Raw genomic sequence first — 24,495 nt, forward strand, 5'->3', positions numbered from 1 at the left:
CCATTTGATCATATCTATTAATGTATGGATGTTGGGATTAGATGTGAAGGGTGAAGATGGTATGAAAAACACATCACTGTGTTTCCTTTGATGGAATATGCTATAGAAGAGGCACTTAGCTTCTGTTCGGAAAGGGAACTTTCCAGCAAGGCAATGTTTTAGGTGGCCCTGGCATGAAGAGGCAGCTCTGAGAAGTATTGGGACATGATCCTGAATGTTGTTGCAAGCTCTGACTCACTGAAATCAGTGAGAGTTGAGTACTTAGCACTGCAGTGGGCCTTTAATAAGGAGTAAGTGCTGAGGACTAATGTATTCTGCCAAGCTTGAATTGAAACTTGAAGCAGACACTGCGATTTTCAAATGATTTGATTATCTCCATCCTGCTGACACGAGTCTTGAGGAATGTAACTGCTCCCACCTCTCGACAGCTGGTATATTTCTCAGGAATAAGGCTTTCTTTTAAGATGGCTTCACAGGAGAACTCGGGGTGGAGGGGAGGAGAATATTCATATAAAAATGTCCTTAGAAGTATAATGGTTATACTCTGTGCTGATATGTTGTCGTCACATGCTTTCTGAACATCCCAAAGGATGTTACCATAACCTCATGGCATTATTATTGAACTAGACTGGTTGCTCTTCCCCCCCCCCCACCCCCCCCTTCCCAACTCACAACAGAAGACACTGGACTTGATCCTGCAGTGAAGCCAGAACTTGTTTGATCTAGTTTCTTACAGTAGTTTGTCATAGATTCAGCACCGAAACGTCTCTTTCAGAACAAATGGAAGGGGAATATGAAATAGGAGGGAGCAAAGCGTTGCTTAAATACACCTGGAGAATGTGTGCTCTTCATGCATGCAGTATGCTGTGCATCATTTTGCTTCTTGGCTTCTAGCTCAGGCTGCATTTCAGTGGTGTGAAAGATGGAAGGTTTGCATACTATGTGCATTTGTTTTGTTTCTTTGAGTTTGTGGGTGCTATAGAAAAATATAAGATACCAGGGAGCGCCACTATTGTCTTTATAGTTAAGATTGAAATTAGTTTTCCAGCATAAGCTTGGTGGGGTGTGTCTTCTCCCCCCCCCCCCACTACTTTATCTCCCTTTGCCAGAGCTAAGAGAATCTGTCTGAAATGTCTCGTGATCTTTTATGCAAGACTTTTCTGGAAAGTCTTGAAGCAAATAGGATGAGACGTTAGCAGGATTAAAAGAGAGATGTAATTCACTTCTGAGAAATTATTTTTTTTTCTCCCCCCTTGGTTTATATCTCAAATGTTGTGGCTTACAAATGACAGTCTCATTTGTTCTGTCTCCCTTAGTGGTTGCATCTATGCTAGCCAACTTTGTAGCATTAACTCACCACCAATGCAATTTCACCAGTAGTAGAATGGGCTGCATATCAAGATGTATCAGAGGCCTTCTAAAATTGTCAGTAACTTGGACCCAGTAGAGTGGAAGCTGTAGATAGGACTGAAGTGTTATTACCCACACTGTAGGTTAGAGAGCACTGTGGTCATGATTCCCGAGACTGTCTAAGCAGTAGATTCTGCTGGTGGAGCAGTATGTGTCCAGTTTCTTCCTAGTGTAAATGAGGCCACTGAGGAGCTCTTTGCCTTTGGCTAGTTTTGGACACATTATGTATAGATTAGTTATTGCTGCAGGCAAATGTTAGGGGTCTTGCAAAGGTCATAAAAGTGCATGCCTTCCAGTCAGCACAGACAAATGAGCATGGTTTGACAAATGGGTTAAGGCTTGGCGGGGGGTGGGGGAGGTGAGAGGCTTGGGCATGGTGGAGGATGCATTTTACTTTGGTTGCCCTTTGGCTGAAAAGAGGTAGTCCCGGGTTGGCTGGCACAAAAATTCTGATGTGGCAGCATTGAGGTACTAGACCAATAACATATATTAACTATTGGAACAAACTGCTAAGAGAAGTAATGGATTCCTCATCATTTGATGTCTTCAAATTCAGACTTGGATACCTTTTGTCAAACACAGGCTGTGGGGTTCAGTGCAAGAGTAACTGGAGGAAATTCTGTGGTCTGTCACACAGGAGGTCAGACAATATTAACTAATGGTCCCTTCTGGCCTTGAAACGTGACTCTATGAATGAAGGTGTCATTACACTATTTTTGTCAAAGTCCCCAAACCAAAGGAAATGTTCCAGTCAAATGTCTACATTAAGCTGTAGTTAAATTACATGTGCATTTATAATCTCAAGGGGGGAAAACATCTTATCAAACTGAAATTTTCTAAAGTTTTCTTAAAAAAAAAACAAAAAAAAAACAACAAAGATAGTCACACTTTGAAAATAGAAAGTATATAAGTATTTGGCAACCCTGGGAAATGGTGTTTGTGTATAATCAGTGTCTAGATATAGGATAGGGGAAATAGAGCTGAGTCCCATATGTCAGTGAGCTTTCTGAGCTGAAAAGTCCCTCTGCAGAGGGGCCTAATCTTGCTCCCATTGAAATTCGTTGCAAAACTCCCATTAATTTCAGTGGGAGCAAGCTAGAGTTGCCAGAAATCTGGTTTTAGACTGGAATGCCTGGTTGAAAAGGGACCTCGCGGCTCTGGTTAGTACTGCTGACTGGGCCGCTAAAAGTCCAGTTGGTGGGGCTAAGGCAGGCTCCTGGAAGCAGTGACATGTCCCTGTGGCCCCTAGGTGCAGGGGCGGCCTGCAGGTGAGAGTCCTGCACAGAGCCCCCATGGCCGAGCCTACACCTGTGGGCTGCAGGAACATGTTGCTGCTTCTGGGAGTCACCTGAGGTAAGCACCAGCTGGAGCCTGCACCCCTGCCTCAGCCCTGAGCCCCCTTCTGCACCCCGAACTCCTCATGCCCAGCCCCACCCCAGAGCCCGTACCCCCAGCCGAAGCCATCAGCCCCTTCCACGCTCCAACCCCCTGCCCCAGCCTGGTGTAAATGAGCGAGGGTGGGGGAGACAGAGTGACAGAAGGAGGGGGGAATAGAGTGAACAGGGGCTGGGGCCTTGGAAAAGGGGCAGGGTCGGGCACAAGGCAGGGGTGTTCAGTTTTTTGCAGTCAGAAAGTTGGCAACTGTAAGCAAGACTGGTCTGTTGGTTGCTGCCCTGAGTATACCCATTAGTGGGTAACAGACTCAGTTGCTCACTGGTGGCTAGAACTTTTGTATAGGACAGATGTGATGAATGAATCTGTCGAGTGTACTGTCTGTGTGTGGTATTGTTCTGCCATAGGTACGTATGTTATGCCAACTGCTTAATGAGATGTGTATTCAGGGACAGATTTTCAAAGGGGCTTCAGACTTGAACACAATCACAAAAGCAAAATTTGATATTGGAGACAGTGTATAGAAAATTGGGCTTTCAAAATATGGTGTATTACATGTGACATGTTTTCTCCTTCCAACCCATGTCCTTGCTGTTTTAAAAGCTGTCTTCACACTTGTTGCGAGTCTACCACAGCCACAAGGAAGATAGAGCATTAATAAGGAAACTAGGCCGTGTCTCTAATGAAACACAAAAGCTGCATGATAACTGGGGCAACATGACTGATTTCCAAGCCCTTGTGCATGTGTTGGGTGGAAGCAAATACCATGGCATTTGAACGCTTTAGATTTCCAATGGTTGGTTTAGCAGAATAAAACTGTCTGGCACAGTGTTTTGGGTGTGGGTGCGAGCTGGGTGCTGATGCAGGAGTAGCAGAGGAGTGTCTCCTGTGAGCCAGCTTTGTATTGTAATTATTTTCAGGCAAAGCAAACGGTAATTAACCTGCCTTTTTTCAGAGTAGCGGCTGTGTTAGTCTGTATCAGCAAAAAGAACAGGAGTACTTGTGGCACCTTAAAGACTATCAAATAAATTTGAGCATAAGCCTTTCTAAACTGTAGCTAATTTTGACTGCCTGGCTCTGTCTTCTAAAGGAACTTAGTTTGCTTTGTGGTCCTTGAGCAATGGGGCCATCTGTTGTGGGAATTTTTAAATTATTTCTTATTAATGGATAGTGGAGTGAGAAAAATGCAACACAAAGTATTGGTTGCATTCCTGAGAGGTGTAAATTGGGCTTTTCACCGTGAGCAGAAACTCATGGTGCCAAGAAGTGCAAATGGAAAAAGGCTTTTTTCAGAGCCTTTCCAATAGGACCAAACCAGATATTCTAGAATTGACTTCTGGTGTTAAGAGGTAAGGGGGAGGTATGAATTCTGTAGGGCTGAGAATCTTTGCCTAAGAAAGCACAGTCTTTACTCTTGGATTTGAAGGGCATGGCCCTCTTATCTTACTGGTTCAATATGAAATGCAGTGGATGCTTGCAGCAAATGGACAAGTCTTGTGGATGCTTGCTCACCAGTTCACAGTGGCATAACATCTCGCTCGGCTACAGCAATTTCTTTCAGGTAAAGTAATTTTAAGAAAGTGGTGGTCCTTTTTGAAAATAATTGATCATGTGTGTTTAATTCATTTTGTCACCCCTTCCATCTATTTGTTCGTTTTCTCTCTCTCACTCTCACTCTCACACTCACGTCAGCCAGTAATCCATGACTAGTCACACCATTGCCTAACCCCGGCATGTGCTCCACAGACTGGTGGTAGTCCATGTACCACAGTTCAGGAGCCTTTGCTCCAGAATGATTTCAGAATGGAGTTTTGCTGTGGGTCTCTGATGTATCATTTTCCCTAGAGGAACCTGACACTGTTGCTTGAATCTCTTGTTTTCAGGCTTGATTTATAAAGCCTCAGGGATGAGGGAAAACTGAGCCATTTGTTACATTACTATCTCTTGTATTTTGTAGTTACGGTTTGCTCAGTATAGTTACCCAATAGTGCAGATACTAGACCATAGTTGTCCTTGTGCTAGTAAAGGACTGTAACTTCAAGTCTTGTAGCTGGAGAAACTGTGATGCTTCTAAACCTTGGAAGTTGGGCACTAGTGGAAGAACAGTATTTGGTGCTGAAAATGTCTGATGAAAAGGTCCCCTCCCATTAGCAGAATTTCTGCAGTGACTAAAAGCTCTCTCGCAGGGTCCTGGCTTCAGCAGCAGAACAGCACAAAGGCCACATTGAGAATAGCTGCTGGGGAAACCCTCCTTCCTTGCCTGCCCTGTAAATGCAGTTCTTTCTCCATGAAAAGCCCTGACATCAGCTCTTGGAAAAATCCAAACGCTTGTGTCATGGAACAGAGTTGAGGCACTTGGCTGGTGTGGTACTGAATGGCTGAACTGTGGATGAAACTTCACTAGAGATGCTTTTCCCCTCCCCTCCCCTAACCCATACTGCTCTGAGAAACATTAACCCACACTGGAAAGTTGCCCAAAGAGAAAAGGCTAAGAACAGTTGCAAAACTGCAATAAGTTATCAGTATTTTCTGGACACCCACCCCTCCACTAGCCCCTTTCTCCTTCTCCACTTGTTATACACCTCTTTTTAGAGCTGAATACATCTATCTATGCTGTTATTTCCCAAAGCTGGCAAAAGACATCCCACCAGCATTGTTACTATCTTTCATATAGCTTCTGGTGTGGAAACCAAGGCATTGTTTTCTTTTTACATGAAGTTCTTGAAGAGCACTGATGCCTCCCTTCTGGTTTTTTGTTTTTTCTCTTTTTTTGCCTGTTCTATTTCTCCCCGCCCCCTCCCCATATCTCCTGGCAGCTGCGGGGAGAGAGCTTGCCAAGGTCTGTGGCACTGCTGCACAGCAATGAACATTTCCACCCCCAGCGTGCGCCAGTTTAACCACTTTTCCAAAGCTGCCAGCAGCATTGTTTTTGAAAATCCCAAACGTTCTGAGCCTACTTATGAGAGACTATACCTCCCTGTAGTGGTAGGGTGCTTTTGCTAGTAGTGGTGTTGGGACTTTTCCCATGTGGAGTCCCCACTTTTTGGGAATCTCTCCTTTTCTCATGATCCATCAGAGACAGTCATGTAGCTTTCAAGGCTCTGAGGAAGGCGTATTTATTTATTGCCTTTAACTTTTGATTGATTTTGCTTACTTCATTCCTGCCAGTTTTGCTGCCAAAACAATACTACCATCCGTTAGTAGTCTCTTTAACTTTACTCATAATTGGCATTTCAGGAAAGCTATTGAGGGATTTTATAGTTTGCCTGACACTATGATGGTGAGGTGCTTATTTTTGAAACTTAAAAATGCATAAACTACCCTCAGCAGCATAACATGAAAAGGTCGCTGCAGCAGCCCACAGGAATGTTACCCTATTAAAGCAAAACACAGTGGAATCTAAAACTAAAAATATTATGAGCCAAATCCTGAGATCTTTACTGGCTTTCTACTTGGGCAAAACTCCCTTTGGAGCTGATGGGATTATGTGGCGGAAGAGTTTTGTGTGGGGTCAGCACAAGGGGACTGAACTAGACAGGCTTTCCGGCCTTCTTCAGTCATTAGTTTCCTATGTTCCTGCATTGAAGGTGGAGATTAGATCCATTCACAGAACTGTCAGTAATCTAAAGCTAATAATGCCATGGGCGATTCTTCCATGAGTCATTCTGTCAGCTGTGGCTGCTGCTCTGGACTCCTACTAAAATAACATGGATGTTTTTCTTTATCACCCAGTTCAGTTTCCCTCCCTCTTACCACAAGTGTACCAGATCTCTATATGGCTGCAAGGGGTCCTAGCAATGCGTACCACTTGGCCACCCTTTCTAGCTCAGTTTCTTCTCTGCAGCCTGCATTTGGAAACCCCTTGTCCGGAAGGGCTGTCTGATTTTGTTCAGGAGAAGACTTTATGGTTCCCACATCTCTAAGCAGAGCACAACGTTTTGTTGGTGATGGTGGCAAAGGGGAAGCTGCACCTAGGAAACTGATCTTTAAATGGATAAATTCTAAGTCATAGATGGTTTCTGCACTGGGTCAGCGGTGTCTAGTGAAAGTAAGTGTCTAGATAAGCTGATATGGTCACAGCAGGGGTTTGTGGGTAGTGCAGTGAAATGCCATATTTCTCTCTGCATTCTCTCTTGGTTTCTAATAGCTGGCCACTTGCCACATCTGCATTTCTCTCTGTCCGCCTGTCATTTGCAATCTCATCAGTTCCTCTTACTCGGCCATCCCTCTTATACAGAACATGTTCACCCAGCTTTGTTGTGACAGAGGACTGCCTTTAGCTGTATGTTAAGGTCATAATGGTGCTGCTGTAGTTCAGGTTGTGTGGGCACTATCCTGTAAAGTTAGTCTTCTCAGGGCTTTGAAATTCAGCAAACAAATGCCTTCCTCAGTTTAGAGAGTGTGTGTAAAATGTGAGAATAGCACAAATCTTTCTGTTTTTAAATGGAGGTCTAGTCCGAAAAATTACTATGAAATGGCATCAGTCTTCCATGTTTGTTGTAACTCAAAGACTCCAGTTCAGATGTGCTCAGTTTACAAGTTAAAATATAGCTTTTTTTTTTTTTCTGACCACCAGCACTGTAAACTCTATCTGGGGTCAGAGTCAAATTTGAAGTGTCTGATGAAGATACACAAGTAATAAAGATGGTGCAGGCTGTTCAGTGGTCTGGCATGGGTGAGAGAGTCAAATTTAGTCTAGCCGTTAAATCTTAATGACCAGATCTGCTGGTGCATACATGAGCCAGAACAGAATCCAGCTCCCTCTCTGAGCTGCAATTGCTCTGCAGGACTAAATGGAAGAGAGAGCACTAAAAACTTACTGTTTTGTTACTAAAGTCAGCAGATGTGGCTCCTAAATATCTACTGAGATCCCATTATTGACTAATAATACCCAGTGATAACCTGCTATTGGGTAACAAGGTGCCATTTTATGTAGCCTCTTTTTAGAGCAGAACAACTCCTTGGAGTTGTTTTTTCTTTTCTCTTTCAGCACTTTTACCTCCATGGGGGGGAAAAGTAAGATGGCTTTGTGATTCCCTCCCCCCGCCCCCCCCCGCCCCCGTTTAGGGTTCTGCAAAAAGCAACTTCTTTTTCTAAATGACTACTATTAAGTAACCATGATGGTTTCAGTGCTACTATTCCTCTCCTAATTAAAGATGATTTCTGACAAGCAAGCAGTTCTTGCTCGTCCCTGTTGAACAAATTTCATGTTATAAATTACTCATACCAGCACAAACTGTAATAATTTTGATTACAATCCTGCAAGCAATAACTACCACACAAACCTAACTTTAAGCATGTGAGTAGGCTGAGTGAAGTAAATGAGGCTAAAATTATGCAAATGCCTATGTTTTGCTAAGTTTGGGGCCCAAGTTTGAATCAAAATATTGTTCTTTGATCAGTTTTTGAGAAAGCAGGTACTAAAATCTTGCTAGAAATCAAACCGGAATAAAACCCGACATGGTTCTCTGAACAATGTGCTATTTATGGCCTGATATATTTTCAACCTTCAGGGCTAGAATGGAATGCTTTGTACTGCTGGAAAGCTGGGAATCCTTCCTAGCCCTGGTGTATTTTGACACACACAATCTTAAAACTATTATTTTTTTCTCTTGGCTTAGGTGGTGCTTTTTGGGCTCTGGTCCAGTGCTCTGTGTGTGTGTGTGTGTGTGTGAGAGAGATACTTTAGAGCAGTGTAATTTTCAGTCTCTAATATTGCAGGTTGTGTATTTTTGTTAAATTTGCTCGTTACTTAACTTATTTTACTTAACATACTTATGACTGATAAAGGCATACTTTTAATAGTCTGACACATTAAGTCAAATAAATCAAGTGATTTTAAGTGACTTGAAAATGAAATTAGATATGGTTCTTAATCACTTCTGGTATTTAGGAGTCATAGAGAGGGCAGAACGACTAGTTTGAAAATGTGCTGATGCACAACGGCACTTCAGACAAAACGTCCACAAACGTTTTTTTATCAGTCAGATTTGGAGTTGAATCTCAGCCTGTAGTGGGTTTGCAATGATAGGTGAAATGCACAATCTACTATGTTATTTGGGCACAAGGGAGTGAGTTCAAGGTGATCTTTCAGCACTACCTCTGAACAACTTTTTGGCTTTTGTGGGATGAAGGGTGAACACTTGCTGAATACCTGCAGACTGTGGTGGGCATCTGGCAGAGAAATACGGCTATATTAATCACTTACTGCTTTATCTTTGCCTCTCAGTTAAGCACCCTTCCTCCCTATTTCCCTGAAAGAGAAATCTTTCTGACGCTTCCTGGTGCATGTTTGACGGTACCCCAGAGTGCAAGAAAATCAGATATTCCAAATCATACTGCGTCACGTGGCAGCTCTGTCTGCATCATTCTGGAATCTCTTCATGTACTTTCAATATGCATCATTTCTCAGTCTAATTTCTTATACTGTGTCTATTACTATAGTACAGAAGTGATTTTGTATTTAAGCATGGAAGGATATCTTCAGCAAACCAAGAAATGCTAGGAGTTATTCACAGTGGGAGCATGTGAGAAGAGGAGAAACTTAGCTTGTGCTGAATGCAGTCCTGTTAGCTTGACAAGACAGTTCTGAAGTAAAGTTCAGTAATTCAGTGCAGAAATGCAGTGATTGTACACTGGAGGAAAGAACTTCGAGGTCTCCTCGTCTCTCCCTGTATTTCTAAAGAGTGTGCAGGGTACTCATAGGCTTGTGAGAGGCTTCACTGTGATCATGACCTGCTGCCTGCCCTGCTTTCCTCCCCTCCCCCTCTCCCTCCCTCCTTTTTTTCCTCTCAAAAAGAAACTCAGGAAATTGGCTTGCAGCCAGTGGCTGGGGAGCTTCCGGGAATCTATCCCAGAATCCTTCTGGAACAGTGCACCCCTTGACGCATGCGGCATTGTTCTGGAGAGTGGAGTTTTCATGAGGGAAAGACAGAGGCTAAAGGTGATAAACACTGTGTTCGTGTGATCCCAGGATTAGTGCTGAAAGCCATGGAAAAGAAACCAATCTGCTTTCTTCTTTGGCAGCATTTCTGCCCAGATGAGCAGGCCCATTGTAAACGCTGGCTAATAATTGCTTGTCATATAGGCATGCTCTGAGTCTTGGACTCTGCCTGATTCAGCAAGGTGTTTAAACACATGCCTAACTTTTAAGTGCATCAGCTGTTCCACTGACTTCAATGGGACTGTTCACGTGCTTGAAGTTAAGCTTGTACTTAAGAACTTTGCTGAATCAGGGCCTTAATTAATTATAGGAAAACCCGGAATACATGCTTATGGACATCTTTTTGAAAACACAGTTTGTAGCGTAGCACTTATTAAAACTCCAATTTACTTTCCTCATTTATGCTGTTAGGCGGAGGATAGAGAAATGCAAAAAATAAAACGGTAAAAGAGCTAGTTTTATTTTGCTTTGTAATCTATATTTCACTTTCTGGCTGCACTAGTATGATGTTACGTTTTGAGTTGGAAACACTGTAGGGGAAAACTCTTTCCATGTAAATGTTTTTCTATTTAATATTAGGTTTTGCAAAACACATAACAAAATGTAAATGTGGGTGCCTCAGCTATCAGATGCCACTCAAATATTTGTGACACACCCTGTGACACTATAAGTTCTTGTAAGAGAAATTATTGTTGCATCAGGCTTTGGGAAGCTAATGGTTTGCCCCTCCTGCTCTTCCCTAGATCCACTGTCCGCTCATTCTACTGTTGAGTCAGACCCTTGTTGTTGCATCTTAGTTTAGTTTATCACTGAATCTGTAGTACTAGGTTAGATTGAGCTGCCTGAAACACCTTCACCTTTCCTCTGCACTGGGGTCAAGGCTGTCTCCTTTATTATACACAACTAGTTCTATGCCAGCCAACCAGGAATGATGTAAAGACGGAGAGTGGGAGGATGAACTGTCCAGGTGGAGCAGAATGGGGAGAGGTTGGGCTGGGTAAGCATTTCTTATTTTAGCCTTTCAGATAGGACACAGTGGTTAAATTTTAAGCAAGGGATCTCCTGAACTTTTCGGGGAAGGAGAAGCCAATATTGCCTTCTCAATATTTAGATCTTCACAGCCTCTTATTTGGATTTGTTGCTGTATTTACAGCCAGTTTGTTTGGCTTGGTCTATGTATGTCTTTTTAATGGAAAACATGCTCCTTTGGAGAGTTGTAATTTGAGTTTGTTCCCTCTCCTGTCACCCTTTTGTGGGAAGGGATGGATTTGTTTATAGCAGTGTGCTTAAGTAGAGGATTGGCACAGGTCGTGGGCATTTTGTGTGTGTGTGTGTGTGTACACCTTTTTATGTGGGTTCCTTTTACTTGAAAAGAGGGATTAGGTGAGTGATAAGATCAGGTTGAATTTAATTACCATTTTAAAGTAATTGTGGTGGTGTCACAGGTGTGTAAAGGTGCCACTTTCTGTTTAGGCCACTGGAGATGCATTTGGTACTGGGCAGAAAGCAGGTGGTCAACTGCTTTTTTTAACCTTGGGAAACAAAACTTTAAGCATGAAACAGCTTGTAAATAGTCATCTTGTGTGGGGAGACTCCTTGCTAGTCCAGAAAACCATTTGGGAGAGGAGGTTGATTCTGAATGTGGCCCAGTCAGTCAGTTTGACGGGCTCAGGGTTCTTCAACTTGCTTATTGAATCTGAGGTTGGATATGCTAGTCTCAGGACTGGCCTGCTTTAATAAAATGCCTTTCCTTTTTTCTGACACACAACTTTTCCATGGGAGACTGTACAGATTTTATTAAAGGAACTTGGTTCGGTTAAAATCTATTGGCTAAAACAAAATCAGTTAAGCGTTGCCTTCCAGTTTTTTTTGTATTACATTTTCCTTCTTGAATTTAGTTGTCTTTTTTTCCTTTCTTCTGTTGCTGTGTGGAAAAACCCAGACAAAAAAGGAAAAACCAACTCTACATTAAGTGCTGTCAAATGCACAAAGCAAACAAACGGGGGAGAGGAAAATATTTCCCTCGATTATTTGTGGTAATCCTAAGCGTTACTAGTAACAATAGGGAAAAACAATTGAGGACAAAATGTGACCTTAAATGATCTATGTCCATCTTACTATACTACTTTTCACTTCTGTACTGCTTTCCAGACATGAATCTAAGAGTACTTGACAAACAGGATTGAATTTGGCCTCCTAAGACTGCTGAGAGTTCAGGAAGTATTATTACCATTTTGCAGATACGGAAGCTGAGGCACATAAGTTAAGTTACATGCCAAAGGTCACACGTGGGAATTGTGTGGCAGTGCTAGGAACAGAATCTATGGGTCTCCTGATTGCTTTGCCTCATTGTCTAAATTGCTGATTTCCTCCCTTTCCTCTCCTTTTATGAGAGAGGATGCTCTGGGAGGTATGGGCCTGGGGTACTGTATTCAAGGGTTCTAACCCCAGATCTGCCATGGGCTGGCTGTGAGACCTTGGGTAATTGTTAAACTTCCTTTAGTTCAGTTTACCCAGCTGTAAAATGAGCATAGTAAAGGCTCAGAGAGAGAGTTATGTTGTTCAGTTAGCAAGGTAAAGGACTTGAGGATTGTCTTACGAAAGGCATTACAGACGTGCAGAATGTCTTTATTAACGTTAACTATGATATTAATAAGCAAAATGTATTTCACTACGCTTTCTTTTTTTTTCAGGTTTCCTCTAAAAAAACCTACAAGGTAAGATGATGGGGTTTTGGTTGCCTACTGTACTACAAGCTTCAAGATGACATTTTTTCACTATAAAATGACTTTGAAGGAGTGTCCATAGCTCACTTAAGTAAAGGAAGTGCACAAATTGGTCTGTGGTTCTACAGAAGGTCAGACTAGATGGTGGCAGTGGTCCCTTCTGGCCTTGGAATCAGTGGAAACGAGTGCTCAAAATATAACTGTTGATATTTATAGTGCATGGTTCAGTGTTAGCATTAGCATTTTTGCTATGCACACCAACACAACTCAACTCATCTGGGATTTGAGATGGTCCTAGAAAGTGACTCTTGCTGCATGAAGGCTTTCTGTTTTAAATCTTTGTCTCCATTTTGAAATGAAGTTTTAAGGCAGGGTTGGGGGAACTGATGATTTTTGGATGCTCTTTTGCCTCTATGTAAATTATAAATTGGCTTCATTTGTAAAGTGAAATTTGGCAAGTTACATGACCAATAAGCTTAATTGCTTTTAACACTTGGAAAGGTAAAAGGTTAAATGCACTTTTTATCTGAGGGAGAGAATTTCTTCTCCCCTTAAGAATTTGGTGTCGATCTTTGACTGTTGACTTAAATGTTGCGTAATGTCTTCTCAGTATCTTTGTTTGTTTGGGTTTTTTTTTTTCAACTGAGGCTACTTGCAGTTTCTTTGTACAGTTTTATCTATAACGTACAGTCCTATGGTGAAGTGATCCAAAATCAGTTGCTTTTGTTTGACATAGGCATGGCAGCATTCTGAGCAGAGAGACTCCAGCTGACAAGAAACAGAAGGTTGAACGCTGCAGTAGTGCACACGACTTTGATCCGACAGGTAAAGGCTTCAAAACTTCCCAGATGAGTGAAGGATTTAAAAGTTATTGGGGATTGGAGTAAATGAGCTCTAACAGGTGTAATGTTCAGGAGCTATTGTTCTCTATTAGATTGCAAAGTTGTGGGTTTTTTTGTTTTTGTGTTTTTTTTCTTTTCAATATTATACCCAGACTTTGCAGCAAAGGTGGGCGACTGAATTTGGCATGACCTTGCACAAGGTGGCTTTCATCTGCACAAAAATTAATCTAGACCAGTAACTCCAGTAAATGACCTAAATTGTTTATTTTTAAGAAATAAAATAAATAGCCTAAATGTTCAGGAAACAAATATTTTAGCTTGTGGCTGGTCTTACTTGGTGGAGGAAATGCGAATATGTAAAAGGTCGTGTGGTCACAGCAGCAACTGACTTCCAGTTCCAGTGGGTTTTGAACCCTCTCTGCAGCCTTAAGGATGAAGCTTCACTCTCAAGAACTCGAATTTTTAAATAAAACTTAATTTTGATGGACTTGGTGTCCATTGTTTTCTGTTTCCTCTTCTTTCTATGCCCTTCTGTGAAATCTGGACCATCTTCGTTAGTTTCAGAGTCTAATGCTGATTTGGGCACTGGACTGCATGCAAAGATTCTTTCCTCTCCCCCTAAACCACTAACCCAGTGACTGCTGTGTGTTCTTAAAACTGTCTGACAGGCTTTTGCGTGTAAGCCTGCTGGTCCCATGCAGTGTGTTTCTCATGTTTGTGCACTCTGGTCCTGCTATTCTCTAGGGACTGTGGAACAGGTCAGAGTAGAATCTGAAGTTTGTAGACTGGGATATGAAGGAAGTTTTCTTGCACAGAGTGGATCAAGCTACTGTTTGCCAACCATGTTGTTGTAACGTTTCTGCCACTAGCTGCGTGGTTCCTTAAAATGGGCTTCTAACATGCACTTTTCCGGGAGTGGTGGGAGATTAATGAGTATCTCAATTCTCTTTAGGGTTAGGTAAAAGTAAAATATTTTGGTTTGGGTTGTGTGGGAGGTGGTCACAGGATTTTGAACTTCAGGTTTAGAATTTGATTGCCTGGAAAGCAAAGCAGATGATCCTGGACCTTTTAATCCCAGTACCCATTCTCTTGCTTTTAAGGGCTGTTGCTCTTCCCTAGCATTAACATATCCGTGGTCTAGTCTGGTAGATATTCTTTATTCTAGCCTCCATAATACTCATGCCTTTCTAAAGATGGATTCCAAGCATTGTGCACTTTCATATGTGCAAGCTGTTTTATGGTAGAGATGAATGCTCTGGGGTCTGTATGCCTCAAGACTTCTATCGAGAGTAATTTCTCTAATTCACTTGTTGGCATAGGAGAGAACTTGGTTTATTGCACTTTGTGTTCTGTGATAGACCCTCTCAGTATGAGGTTACCTGTGTTGTTCACACTTGAACTATTCACACTTACTCCAAGTGTTATCACCTGTGTGGTGTTCATACCGTATTTGTGTTTTGCACGATTTAACCTGATCATAGAAATCATTCTGTTTTTTCCTTGAAGTTTTTTTTTTCTCATGTTTGGTCTCCATATTTTCTATCTCTCTCTTTCTCCTTTTTTCCTGCTCTTGTGCAGATAGCTCCTCCAAGAAGACAAAGTCTAGCTCGGAGGAGAGTAGATCCGAGACATATGGTAAGCTAAAGCAGCCACTCCAGCCTTGCATCTTTCCTGTCTGCTCCATGTTTTCTGCCTGTGCACCCGAGGCCTTTGGCTTTTACTTGCTCTGCATGGCTTGCTTTGCAGTAGGGAGAGGGAAGCTGGGTTTTTAATGTGCTTTAGATGTGCAAGCATGTAACTGCTGGATACTAACCCATGTGTAGGAAGCGTAGACTGTCTTCTATATTCTCCTGTCTTCTGTTACCAGTTGGGAAAACTTGCTGGACCTGCTGTGTTTGGAGAATCTCTCTACCACCAGATAGTCATGGCAGTGTATCAACACACTTAAAATCAGACTGGACTCTACAGCTTGTGGTGCTGATGCAGAACTGTCTGCATCTTGTTTTAACCATGAAGGCTGAGCTGGCTGGGATAGCAGGATTTGTTTTAATGATCTGCCGTTTCACTTTTTCAGTTGGGTAAAATGGAGAAACAGTTCTTCATAAATCCCTTGCATGGGTTTGGCAGGGGAATTTAACTGTACAGATATTCAAAATGATCACATTAATATTATCTTGGTGAGAACATTCACTCTATTTGCTTCATTCTGGTAAGGTCACATCCCTTGAACTCCCATCTTGCTGCACCCTTGTGTTCTCTGCGTCTTCAGGCCAATGTAAATCAGCACATGATTCTGCCAGGAAAAGCTCACATCTTCTTCTATTTCCCAGTTCACCCTCAAGATGTGCTGTGACAGAGGATCTTTCAAGGAAGACCATTTACCACATAGCCCATGGTTACTCATCTTCCCCTTCTAGCTTCCCTCAGGAGTGCTTCTCTTTTGGTGGAGAGGAGGACACAGTCAGAGTATGCTTGTGGCTTGCTGTGGTGTTAGCACTCCTAAAGAGAGCAGTAGATAGGTAGTCAAAAGGTAAGCTGGGCTTACAGCTGGTATGAGTCTGAGACCTATCGGGATGGTAGACTGTCCGTCTGTCACCGACCTAGCTGAGGCTGTGTAGTGGACAGTCACCCGACTGATAAGTGGACCAACCTTTGGATCTTGCATGCTTCCAAGTGAGCTGGAGCTGCCCGGGCAAAGCCTCTGAGCCTCTAGGGAGTACTTCTGGGTGCAGACTCCCTGCCTGAAATCCTTCCTTGGGATGTGGTTTTCTGCAGTGCAGTTGCCCTAGTCCCAAGAGCAGTACCAAGACTTTCCAAACCTCAGAGTTGCTTATGCATGCTCCCCCAGAGTTTCCCTTCCTGTGGCAGCTCTGATTTGCAATTTAACTTTTTGGGGACATATGATAGACGAAGTAAGGAACACAGGCTTTGCACAGGAATTTCTTCAATGCATTCTTACTTCAGTCTTGGCAGGAGAGTTACAGATCTAGGCAAAACAAACGCCAGAATACAATCCCTCACTCCCACCCCAAAAGTCCTTGGGAAAAGTCATGCCCCTCCTACCACCATCCTCCCTGTCTCTTGTTTTTGAAAATTGACACACGCTCTAAGCAAAGGAGCCGGTCCCTTTAAAGAAGTCGGAGACACCTTTTCAGTTCTTCCACTGAGGATTTTCCATGTTCTGACGTCTCACTATTTGCTTTCAGGCAGAGGTTGCTACGTCAGTGGCTCTACCAGTAGCAATCCTAGTGTCCTGTTAAGATAGAACTGTCCAGTGTTGATGGCCCCGTTTCTGCTCCCAAAATGGGGGTTCTGATAGACACTGAAAGTTAAAATCATAAATATTTCACAAAACAAAAGATTGATAAGTTTGAGACAAACTTATTCCACAGATTGCTACACCATCTTCCTTAGGGATCTGAAGCTGGTCTTGAGAGAGTATGGGCTGTTTGGGTGCAGCTGGAAGCTGATGTCAGGCCTGCCCTGCTGTAGGTGTATGCATATCTTCCATCTCCAGAAGGAAGGAACAAGGAAACTACTTGCCTGAAGACCAGACATAAGCATTTTAGAATGTTTCAGCTGACAAACTAGTACTGTGGAACTCTTTACCGATTCCTAGCTAGCCAGGGCTTCTCTAGAGTGAATGCTGGCTAGCTAGTGACCCGGCAGCCATGCTGGCCATATCCAAATACCTTGAACCTCAACTAACTTTTTTGTCTAAAGCTGCTTAACGGTCACATAGTCAGACTGTTCCCTGTTAATTACAGGAAATGTTTGGTATGCCTAGTGGAATGTATCTGTGTTTATACTACTTGCGCACTCTGTACAATGTCCTGGCTTTTCATGTCTTCATAGAGAAAGATGACTTCCTGACTTAAGCCTTTACTTCCGCCAAAATTTCCTGCAGATGTTCTGTCTGTGGCCAGGAGCTAGGAGAACAGTTTCCAGTCCTCCTTCCTTTCCAGTGGCCATTTGCTGTGTTGGACCTCACCCTACCTTCTCTCTTCTTTCTCTACCTTCCCCAGCCCTGTGATACATGTGGAGAAGCCTGCTGTTTGCTTTGGATGGGACCAAACTTTTTAAGAGCCTACAAGCAGAAATACTGAACTAATAATTTTTTTGTTAGTAACTGGATATTAATGCTGTCTCTGGCTTGCCATTGGGCGATTAGTAATAAAAATCTCTTGAGTGGCAACAGGAAAATGAGGTATTTCTTTCGTGTGTGTGTGTGTGTGTGTGTGTGTGTGTTCTTTGTAACTCTTGAAATTCTTATTTGAAGTAGCGATAAGCCAAGGGTCCTTGAGCAACTCTTTTCAGTGGGTTGGGGAATTAGGCAGGCAACACCATTCTCACGTCTAGAAATTGATAGAGCTAACTTAAAATGTTTGACTTTCTGCTTCATAAATCCAACTACCCTTCTCCTGTCTGTGTATTCAGTGAAGTCGTGAACATGACAGTAAAAGATTCCCGGTGTGGTCTGAGAACTGTATCATAGTACTATTCAGTGCCATTATAATGCAGCTGAATCTCTTGGCGTATTTCTTATGTCTCTTTCATGGAGTGTAATTTTAGTCATGTAAACTGCTTTTAGATAGAAAACTACCAATCAGGATCTTGGGCTCCTTGCCAGCTAGCTTAGCCAATTAGCTTTTGCGATCATGGGAATTCTCTTTACATCCTTTAATTTTTTCTTCCACAAAGTATGTTTTCTTGTACATTTAATGACATGGGTATTTTTGCAGGTCATTGCTCCATACGGCAGACTAGACCCACTGAGTATAATTTCTTCATTCCCACTCTTAGGATGTGAAGGTTGTTTCATTTAATTTTCTTCTGAGAATAGTTTCTATCCTTATTATGTGCCTGATGGAGCCCTAGAGGATTCTTTTTTCTTCACTCTTCCTGTTTTGTTCACTTTAGTCCCTCCTATTTTTTTTATAGGTTTTTATGCAATGCTTGTCACCGGGCTATTTGAGCACCTTCCGGTAGTGCATTAAGCCACGTGACTACACATCTGTCACGTCTTGTTTGTTTTTATCCTCTCCCCGAGGGAGAAGGCTGTGCAGTGGAGTGCCTTGTTTTGGTGGTGTTTTTTTAAAAATTATTTATATAGTTGTACCTGTTATGTTTTCATTAAAGAAGGCAAGGTCAAAGAAATGCACCTTGCACTAGGAGTGTAAATTTTATGAGATTTTTGTGATGGTCCATGGACAGGTTCATTCCACAGACCTAAACCATCCCTGGAGAAAGGTCTGTCTCCTGCACAGACAAGCTTTACTTTTATCATCAAGAGTTCCATTGTACCAGGGGAGCGTAATTGTCGACCACAATCTGTCCCAAAGCTTGAGATTTTTCAGATATCGTGGGGCCAAACCATGGAGTGCTTTGAAGATAAGGACTGAGACCTTGAAACTTGATTTGATTCTATAGGAAGCCAATGTAGGGAGCCATAAAGCCTTTGTGGCTTTATGATACAGCTACTGTCTTTTCAGCCACTGAGGCCTTGAAAGGACACTTGGAAACTCCTCTTCATTGCACTTACAATGGCCAGAAATGGCTTGGAGCGTAATGGGGCACTCAGCCACAGGGGTTGAATGTGCTGTCTCCATGGAAGCAGATGCTCCTATTTGTAATGATTAAAAGTTCCAGGCCTGTATATAGTGAGGATATCCAGGCTAACATTGTGCATGGCGTTCAATGCCATTGATACCAAGTCTTATCAAGACTATATATTGCACTAAGCTTTCCATGTGAGTTGAAGGAATGACTTCTGTTTCCTATTAATGGAAGAATCTCTGAACAATTCTGATACTGGAGTATTTGTGTGAAGAACCCATACATTGAAATAATAACTAGAGTTGAGGGAAATTTGAAACTTCAATCCTGTGGGATATTCCAACATTTGTATTCATTGCAAAATTGGGACAAAATGTTGACATTTCAAAAACTTGCGTGGAAAGGAAATTCAGAATTTTTTTGCCATTTTTGACTAAAACAAAACATTTAATCATTCCTGAGATCAAAATGGTTGGTTTTGGTTTGTTGAACTTACCTGAAACACTTTGTTTCAAGTCTGTTCAATATAAAACTGCATTGTTCCACTGTGGTGTATTGCATCGTGGGAGTTGTAGCTCAGGAGCCTGATGCCCCCATTTTCCCTTATGGGTCAAGTTCCATAATGCACCTAGCGACATGTGACTCCCATGACCACCACTCAATGTGAGGGAAATCTGCATTGCGTTATGGAAGATGTAGTTCAGACTCCATTCTTGCCTGTGGACTGGGCTTCCTGAAGGACTATTAGAGCTCCTGTAAAGCAATGTGCTGATAGGCAAATACAGTGTAATATTACGTAGAACTGATTCAAAATGAAACTTTTTGGGTCTGTTGAAAAAATGAAAAATTCAAAATTTGGAAAAATATTGATTTGCTGCTGACCCCTCCCCCCTTCATTTTCCATCAGAAAATTAGTCAGAAAATTTCCAACCAGCTTGAGTAATAACTAACACTTCTATAAAACCGTACATTCTTAAAGATCCCAAAGCACTTTAGAGTTTCTAATGGATCAGACTCGCTGTTCCTGGGTGGTGAAATGCAGCTGTTCTGTTCCTGCAGCCTTTCACTTGTAGGAGGGAAAATTAATTGTTCAAACGGTCAGAGGTCAAACACCCTTACAAGTACCATGAAATGTCAGTGACCATGAAAAGCTAGGACCTTGACTCTTCCTGTCATCCAAAAGACAGCACCTCCAGAATCACAGCACTTCCTAGCATTGTAATATTGGTCCGGTAATGAATCGGAGGGAAAAGTGCCACCTACTGAATGGCAAGTGTCTAGGCTTTCCTTGGAACTGTGCATTTCTAATATGGGCTGAGCTCAGATCTGCTTAACTAAAATATCTTCTTGAGATGATCTGGCCTCAGGCCAAGAGCACAATAGCTTAGTGGGTTTTTTGTTTGTTTTTTCCCTCACCCCATTATGGGTATGAGAAGGGATTTTTCTTAATTTTGTCCTTTTTAAAAAAACTGAAGTCCCTGCTGGGAACTGCATAATATGAAATAAATAGAGAAATCGCACTTAAGGTGACCTCTCTTCATTCCCCATCGCAGACTAACTTTCACTTCTTGCCCCTGCTGGCGTAGAGTGGGAATGAGGTCAGTTGTTGAGGGATGCAAGGTGTTCTCTTGGTGATAAATGTAATTATTGATCTGTAGTACAACCTGGTCCCCTGCAGCCTCCATCTTTCCAGCCAAGTGAGGTCTTGAGACACCTTTCCAAGCATGGACTCATACTAAGGAAATAGAAACATCAAGGATTGGAATGAATTATATAAAGGCAGGCAAGGTGACTGAAGGCTGCCACTTCATTATTAACTTGTGTCAGTGATAATTGCTGCTCTTTCTGTGTCGCACTAAATCTACTTACTCAACATAATCAAGGTATGCTGCTCTAATAGTTCATTGCAACATTTCCATTATGATATTTCATGAATTTGTGATACTAAGTCACAACGGTGCAGCAGCTCCTTGAAAACAACCAGCAACACGTCTTGGGTGTGGTTTTTCATAACTCCAGTCAGTCACGGTTCTCCAGATCATCAGAGTTGTATGCCAATGGATTAAGTATCCAATGCAAGATCACATATTGTGGTGAGATCCCAGTTTCATAAGAACAGAAGTACAAGAGTCAACAACAGAATAAGTGTTTTCTTCAACAGCTCAACGAGAGAGTTCTAAGTTTAATGTATTTTAATTAATAGAAGTGAACAGATGACCAACTTGTACATGGTTATTCTTTCTCCCTGCCAGAGCAGAGTGAAACACTGCAGTCGAGTCTTGCTCTTGTTCCCCTCTCTGGCACAGGCATAGAAATTGCTATACTGGGTTAGACAAGGCTAGTCCAGGATCCTTTCTGACAGTGGCTTGTATGAGGTCTTTCAGAGGAAAATGCAAGAAACCCCATAAAGAGCGATCATGGAATCAGTTCTTTGTTCCCAGCACATGTGGTATCGGTACCTTTGTCAGCTAGCTGGGATATCCAGTACTCAAGGTGAAGACTCGAGTTCTGTTAATGCCAGGCCCTACTTAGGGTTAGGGAAAGGATCAGGAGCACGTTCCTTTGTGAATGGTTGTAGAGAGGAGATGATGACTAATAAATTCTGACCGCTGTGGTCCTAATTAGACTCCTCTGCCATTCATCTCCTGACTTGTTCTGTATCTGTAAAATCCAAAGAAGACTATCTTGGGATGTAAATTACACATCAATAAGCAGCTCTCAGGTAGCATATTACTCCCTTACATATTACTCTGCATTTGGCACCAGGTTTAGGTGGTGAGAACGCCTCAATACAACCATCTCCGGTATTATTGATTTTTAGAAATAAAGCCAACCTGTGCAGGAAATAAAGGGACAATGCATTGGCAGGACTATACTGTGCCTTTAAACTAGGAAGGTTCTTACTAGTAGGTAGACTACCTCCTAAAACCTGAGGGTCTGGCAGCAGAGTTTAAAAAGAGCTGTTTGTTTGAAATAGCACATGTTCCCTCTCCTACGCCCTGCCCTGCCCTGGGGCATCATTCTTGTGTAGTGAGGCTTAGAGAAGATTGGTCACGTAGAGAAATTGGAGGTGAGGGAAAGAAAGAGATGTTCTTTCACCGAAGTAAATGAGGGGTGTAAAGCTTAGTGCTTCTCTTTAGCCCCGCTTCTCATTCCCCCTTCTTGGTTCCATTCCATCAATTTGCTGCTTGCCACTGAGGAAGACGTAAGGGCTTTGGCTTTACAGTGGGAGGGCAGGATTTGTTGCTAGATTATGATGTGAGTAGAAGGCTGCAGTGGTTCCAGCACCACAGACAACACAGGGTGGAGCGTGTTCTGATTTATACTCATTTACATTAGGATTAACTCCCAGTGAAGTTAGTATAGCTACGCTGATATAGAAGTGGTGAGAGACCAGGATCAGGTCCAAGGTTTCCTTCACACCCTACTACCACTCATCCTTTCAAACAAAATTCCTGTTGGGATAATATTTTCATCGCCCTATTTCTTCCCTCCCCACAAGAAATATCCACAACCTAGGTCACTGAATGATGCTGGAAAAGATACTCCTACCCCCCCCCCCCCACTGGCTCTCTGTAGAAGAGTTTTGCCTGGTGTTGCTGTGTAAATGAGCAAGTGGAATGAACGATTGGAAATAAGGATGGTCCTTTGTTTTGTTTTGTTAGCTGGTAGAGTGTAAAATGCTTTAAAGATTCCTTATTTGTATTGCACTAAGTGCCAAAGTCCCCCATCAATGTAGGGCCCTATTGTGCAAACATTCAGGGAAACACACTTTCCACGGCAAAGACTATGTAGTCTAATGCAAAGAGCTCCTAGTTCTTTATTTATATATTGACTAATAAGGGTGGTGGGTAGCTCAGAGGATTGGCTGTGGGATAAGGGGTATGGAACCTTGGACTGCGACCTCACAAGTTTGATGAAGCTCCTCTCTTTAGTAATCTAAAGTTAAGTGGAGTATATAAAATTAGTTTGGTTCTCAGTGCGCAGGTGTCCTTATCAGAGACCCTTGCCACAATTAGCATGAATTGGTACCCAGAGTAGAGAACTAGGAGTGAGTGGGCCACTTATTCCTTACACAGGTGAGAGGGATCTGTTTTTTTTCTTGATTCCATTTCGAAGAGAACATTGGATGTCTATTACTTTACCTCCACAAAATGCTGTACAAATATAAACAAATTAATCTCTGCAGCAGTATTTATATCCCCACTCTGCAGATTTAGAAATTAAGGCACAGCAAAAGGAGGTGAGTTGCCCTGGTCTTGTGGCAAATTGAAGGAAGAGCAGAGATTAGAACTTGCTAGCTTTTGGCCCTGTGCTTTGATCATGGGATCACTCTGCCGCTCAGTGGGAAATGAGATATTACTAGTTTCCGAGTGCTGGCAGGCCAAAATAGACATGGCTCTTGTCTTTGCTGCAATTGCCCTGTCTCTGCCCTGTTGAATAACCCAATGGGATTCTTCAGCTCCAGAAGGAGGGTAGTTTGTTTACAGAGAGGCATGAAACACGGAAAGAACAGGATAAAAGAGAGATCTAGATTACTTAGATGTATTTAAGTTGGCACAACCTGATGAAGTTCATGCTAGGGTACCTAAGGAACTAGGTGAAGCAATGTCAAAACGGTTTGTGATTATCTTTGAGAACTCAAGGAGGATGTGTGAGGTCCCAAAGGACTGGAGAATGGAAAACATAGTACCTATATTTAAAAAGTCCCCTTTTTAAAGAGAACCTGGAGAATTATAGACGGTCAGCCTAACTCTTGATACCTGGAAAGATACTGGAACGAATTATTAAACAATCAGTTTGTAAATGGAGGATAATAAGGTTATAAGGAGTAGCCATTATGGATTTGTCAAGAACAAATCATGCCAAATGAACCTAATTCTTTCTTTGACAGGGTTGCTGGCCTACTGGATTGGGGGTGGGGGGAAAGCAGGAGACATGATATATCTTGATTTTTTAGTAAGGATTTTTGCACAGTCCTACATTCTCATAAGCAAAGTAAGGAGATGTAGTCTAGATGAAATTGCTATAAAGTGGATGGACAACTGATTGAAAGACCATACTTAGCAGAGTAGTTACACTCTACCAGTTTGACAGCTAACCATTGGTATCTAGTGGGGTCCTGCAGGAGTCAGATCTGGGTCTGGTACTATTCAGTATTTTTATGAATTATTCGGACAATGGAGTGGCGCGTATATCTTCATAACATTTGCAAATGGGGTTACAAGCACTTTGGAGAACACGATTAGAATTCATAAAGACTCTGACAAACTGGAAAATTGATCTGAAATCAGCAAGATGTAACTTAATGAAGACAAGTGCAAAGTACTTCACTTAAGAGAGAAAAAAATCAATGTGCAACTACAAAATGGGGAATACCTGGCTGTGTGAGTGGTAGTACTGCTGACAAGGATCTGGGGGTTATGGTGGATCACAAATTGAATAAGTCAACAATTAGCAAAAAGGGCTACTATTCTGGAGTGTATTAAGGGACGTATATGTAAGACATGGGAGGTAATTGTCATGCTCTGCTCGGCACTGGTGAGGCCTCAGCTGGAGTATTGTCCAATTCTAGGTGCCAGGCTTTAGCAAAGATGTGGACAAATTGAAGAGAGTCCAGAGGAGA

General features: G+C 42.3%; 1 protein-coding gene across 4 annotated transcripts in view; it reads left to right on the forward strand.

Annotated features, from left to right (window-relative positions):
* Positions 1–24,495, forward strand: part of ARHGEF12 (Rho guanine nucleotide exchange factor 12) — a 97,058-nt gene that overhangs the window by 25,309 nt on the left and 47,254 nt on the right. For 2 of the 4 annotated variants that reach the window (XM_044996896.1, XM_044996897.1), the window contains exons 2-4: positions 12,439–12,462; positions 13,208–13,296; positions 14,892–14,948. In XM_044996896.1, the coding sequence (XP_044852831.1) occupies positions 12,439–12,462; positions 13,208–13,296; positions 14,892–14,948 (170 nt within the window). The remainder of the gene's footprint in view (positions 1–12,438; positions 12,463–13,207; positions 13,297–14,891; positions 14,949–24,495) is intronic. The other 2 variants (XM_044996898.1, XM_044996899.1) reach the window with 1 other exon arrangement.

The sequence above is a fragment of the Mauremys mutica genome, chromosome 22, assembly GCF_020497125.1.
Source record: "Mauremys mutica isolate MM-2020 ecotype Southern chromosome 22, ASM2049712v1, whole genome shotgun sequence".
NCBI classification, from domain to species: Eukaryota; Metazoa; Chordata; order Testudines; family Geoemydidae; genus Mauremys; species Mauremys mutica.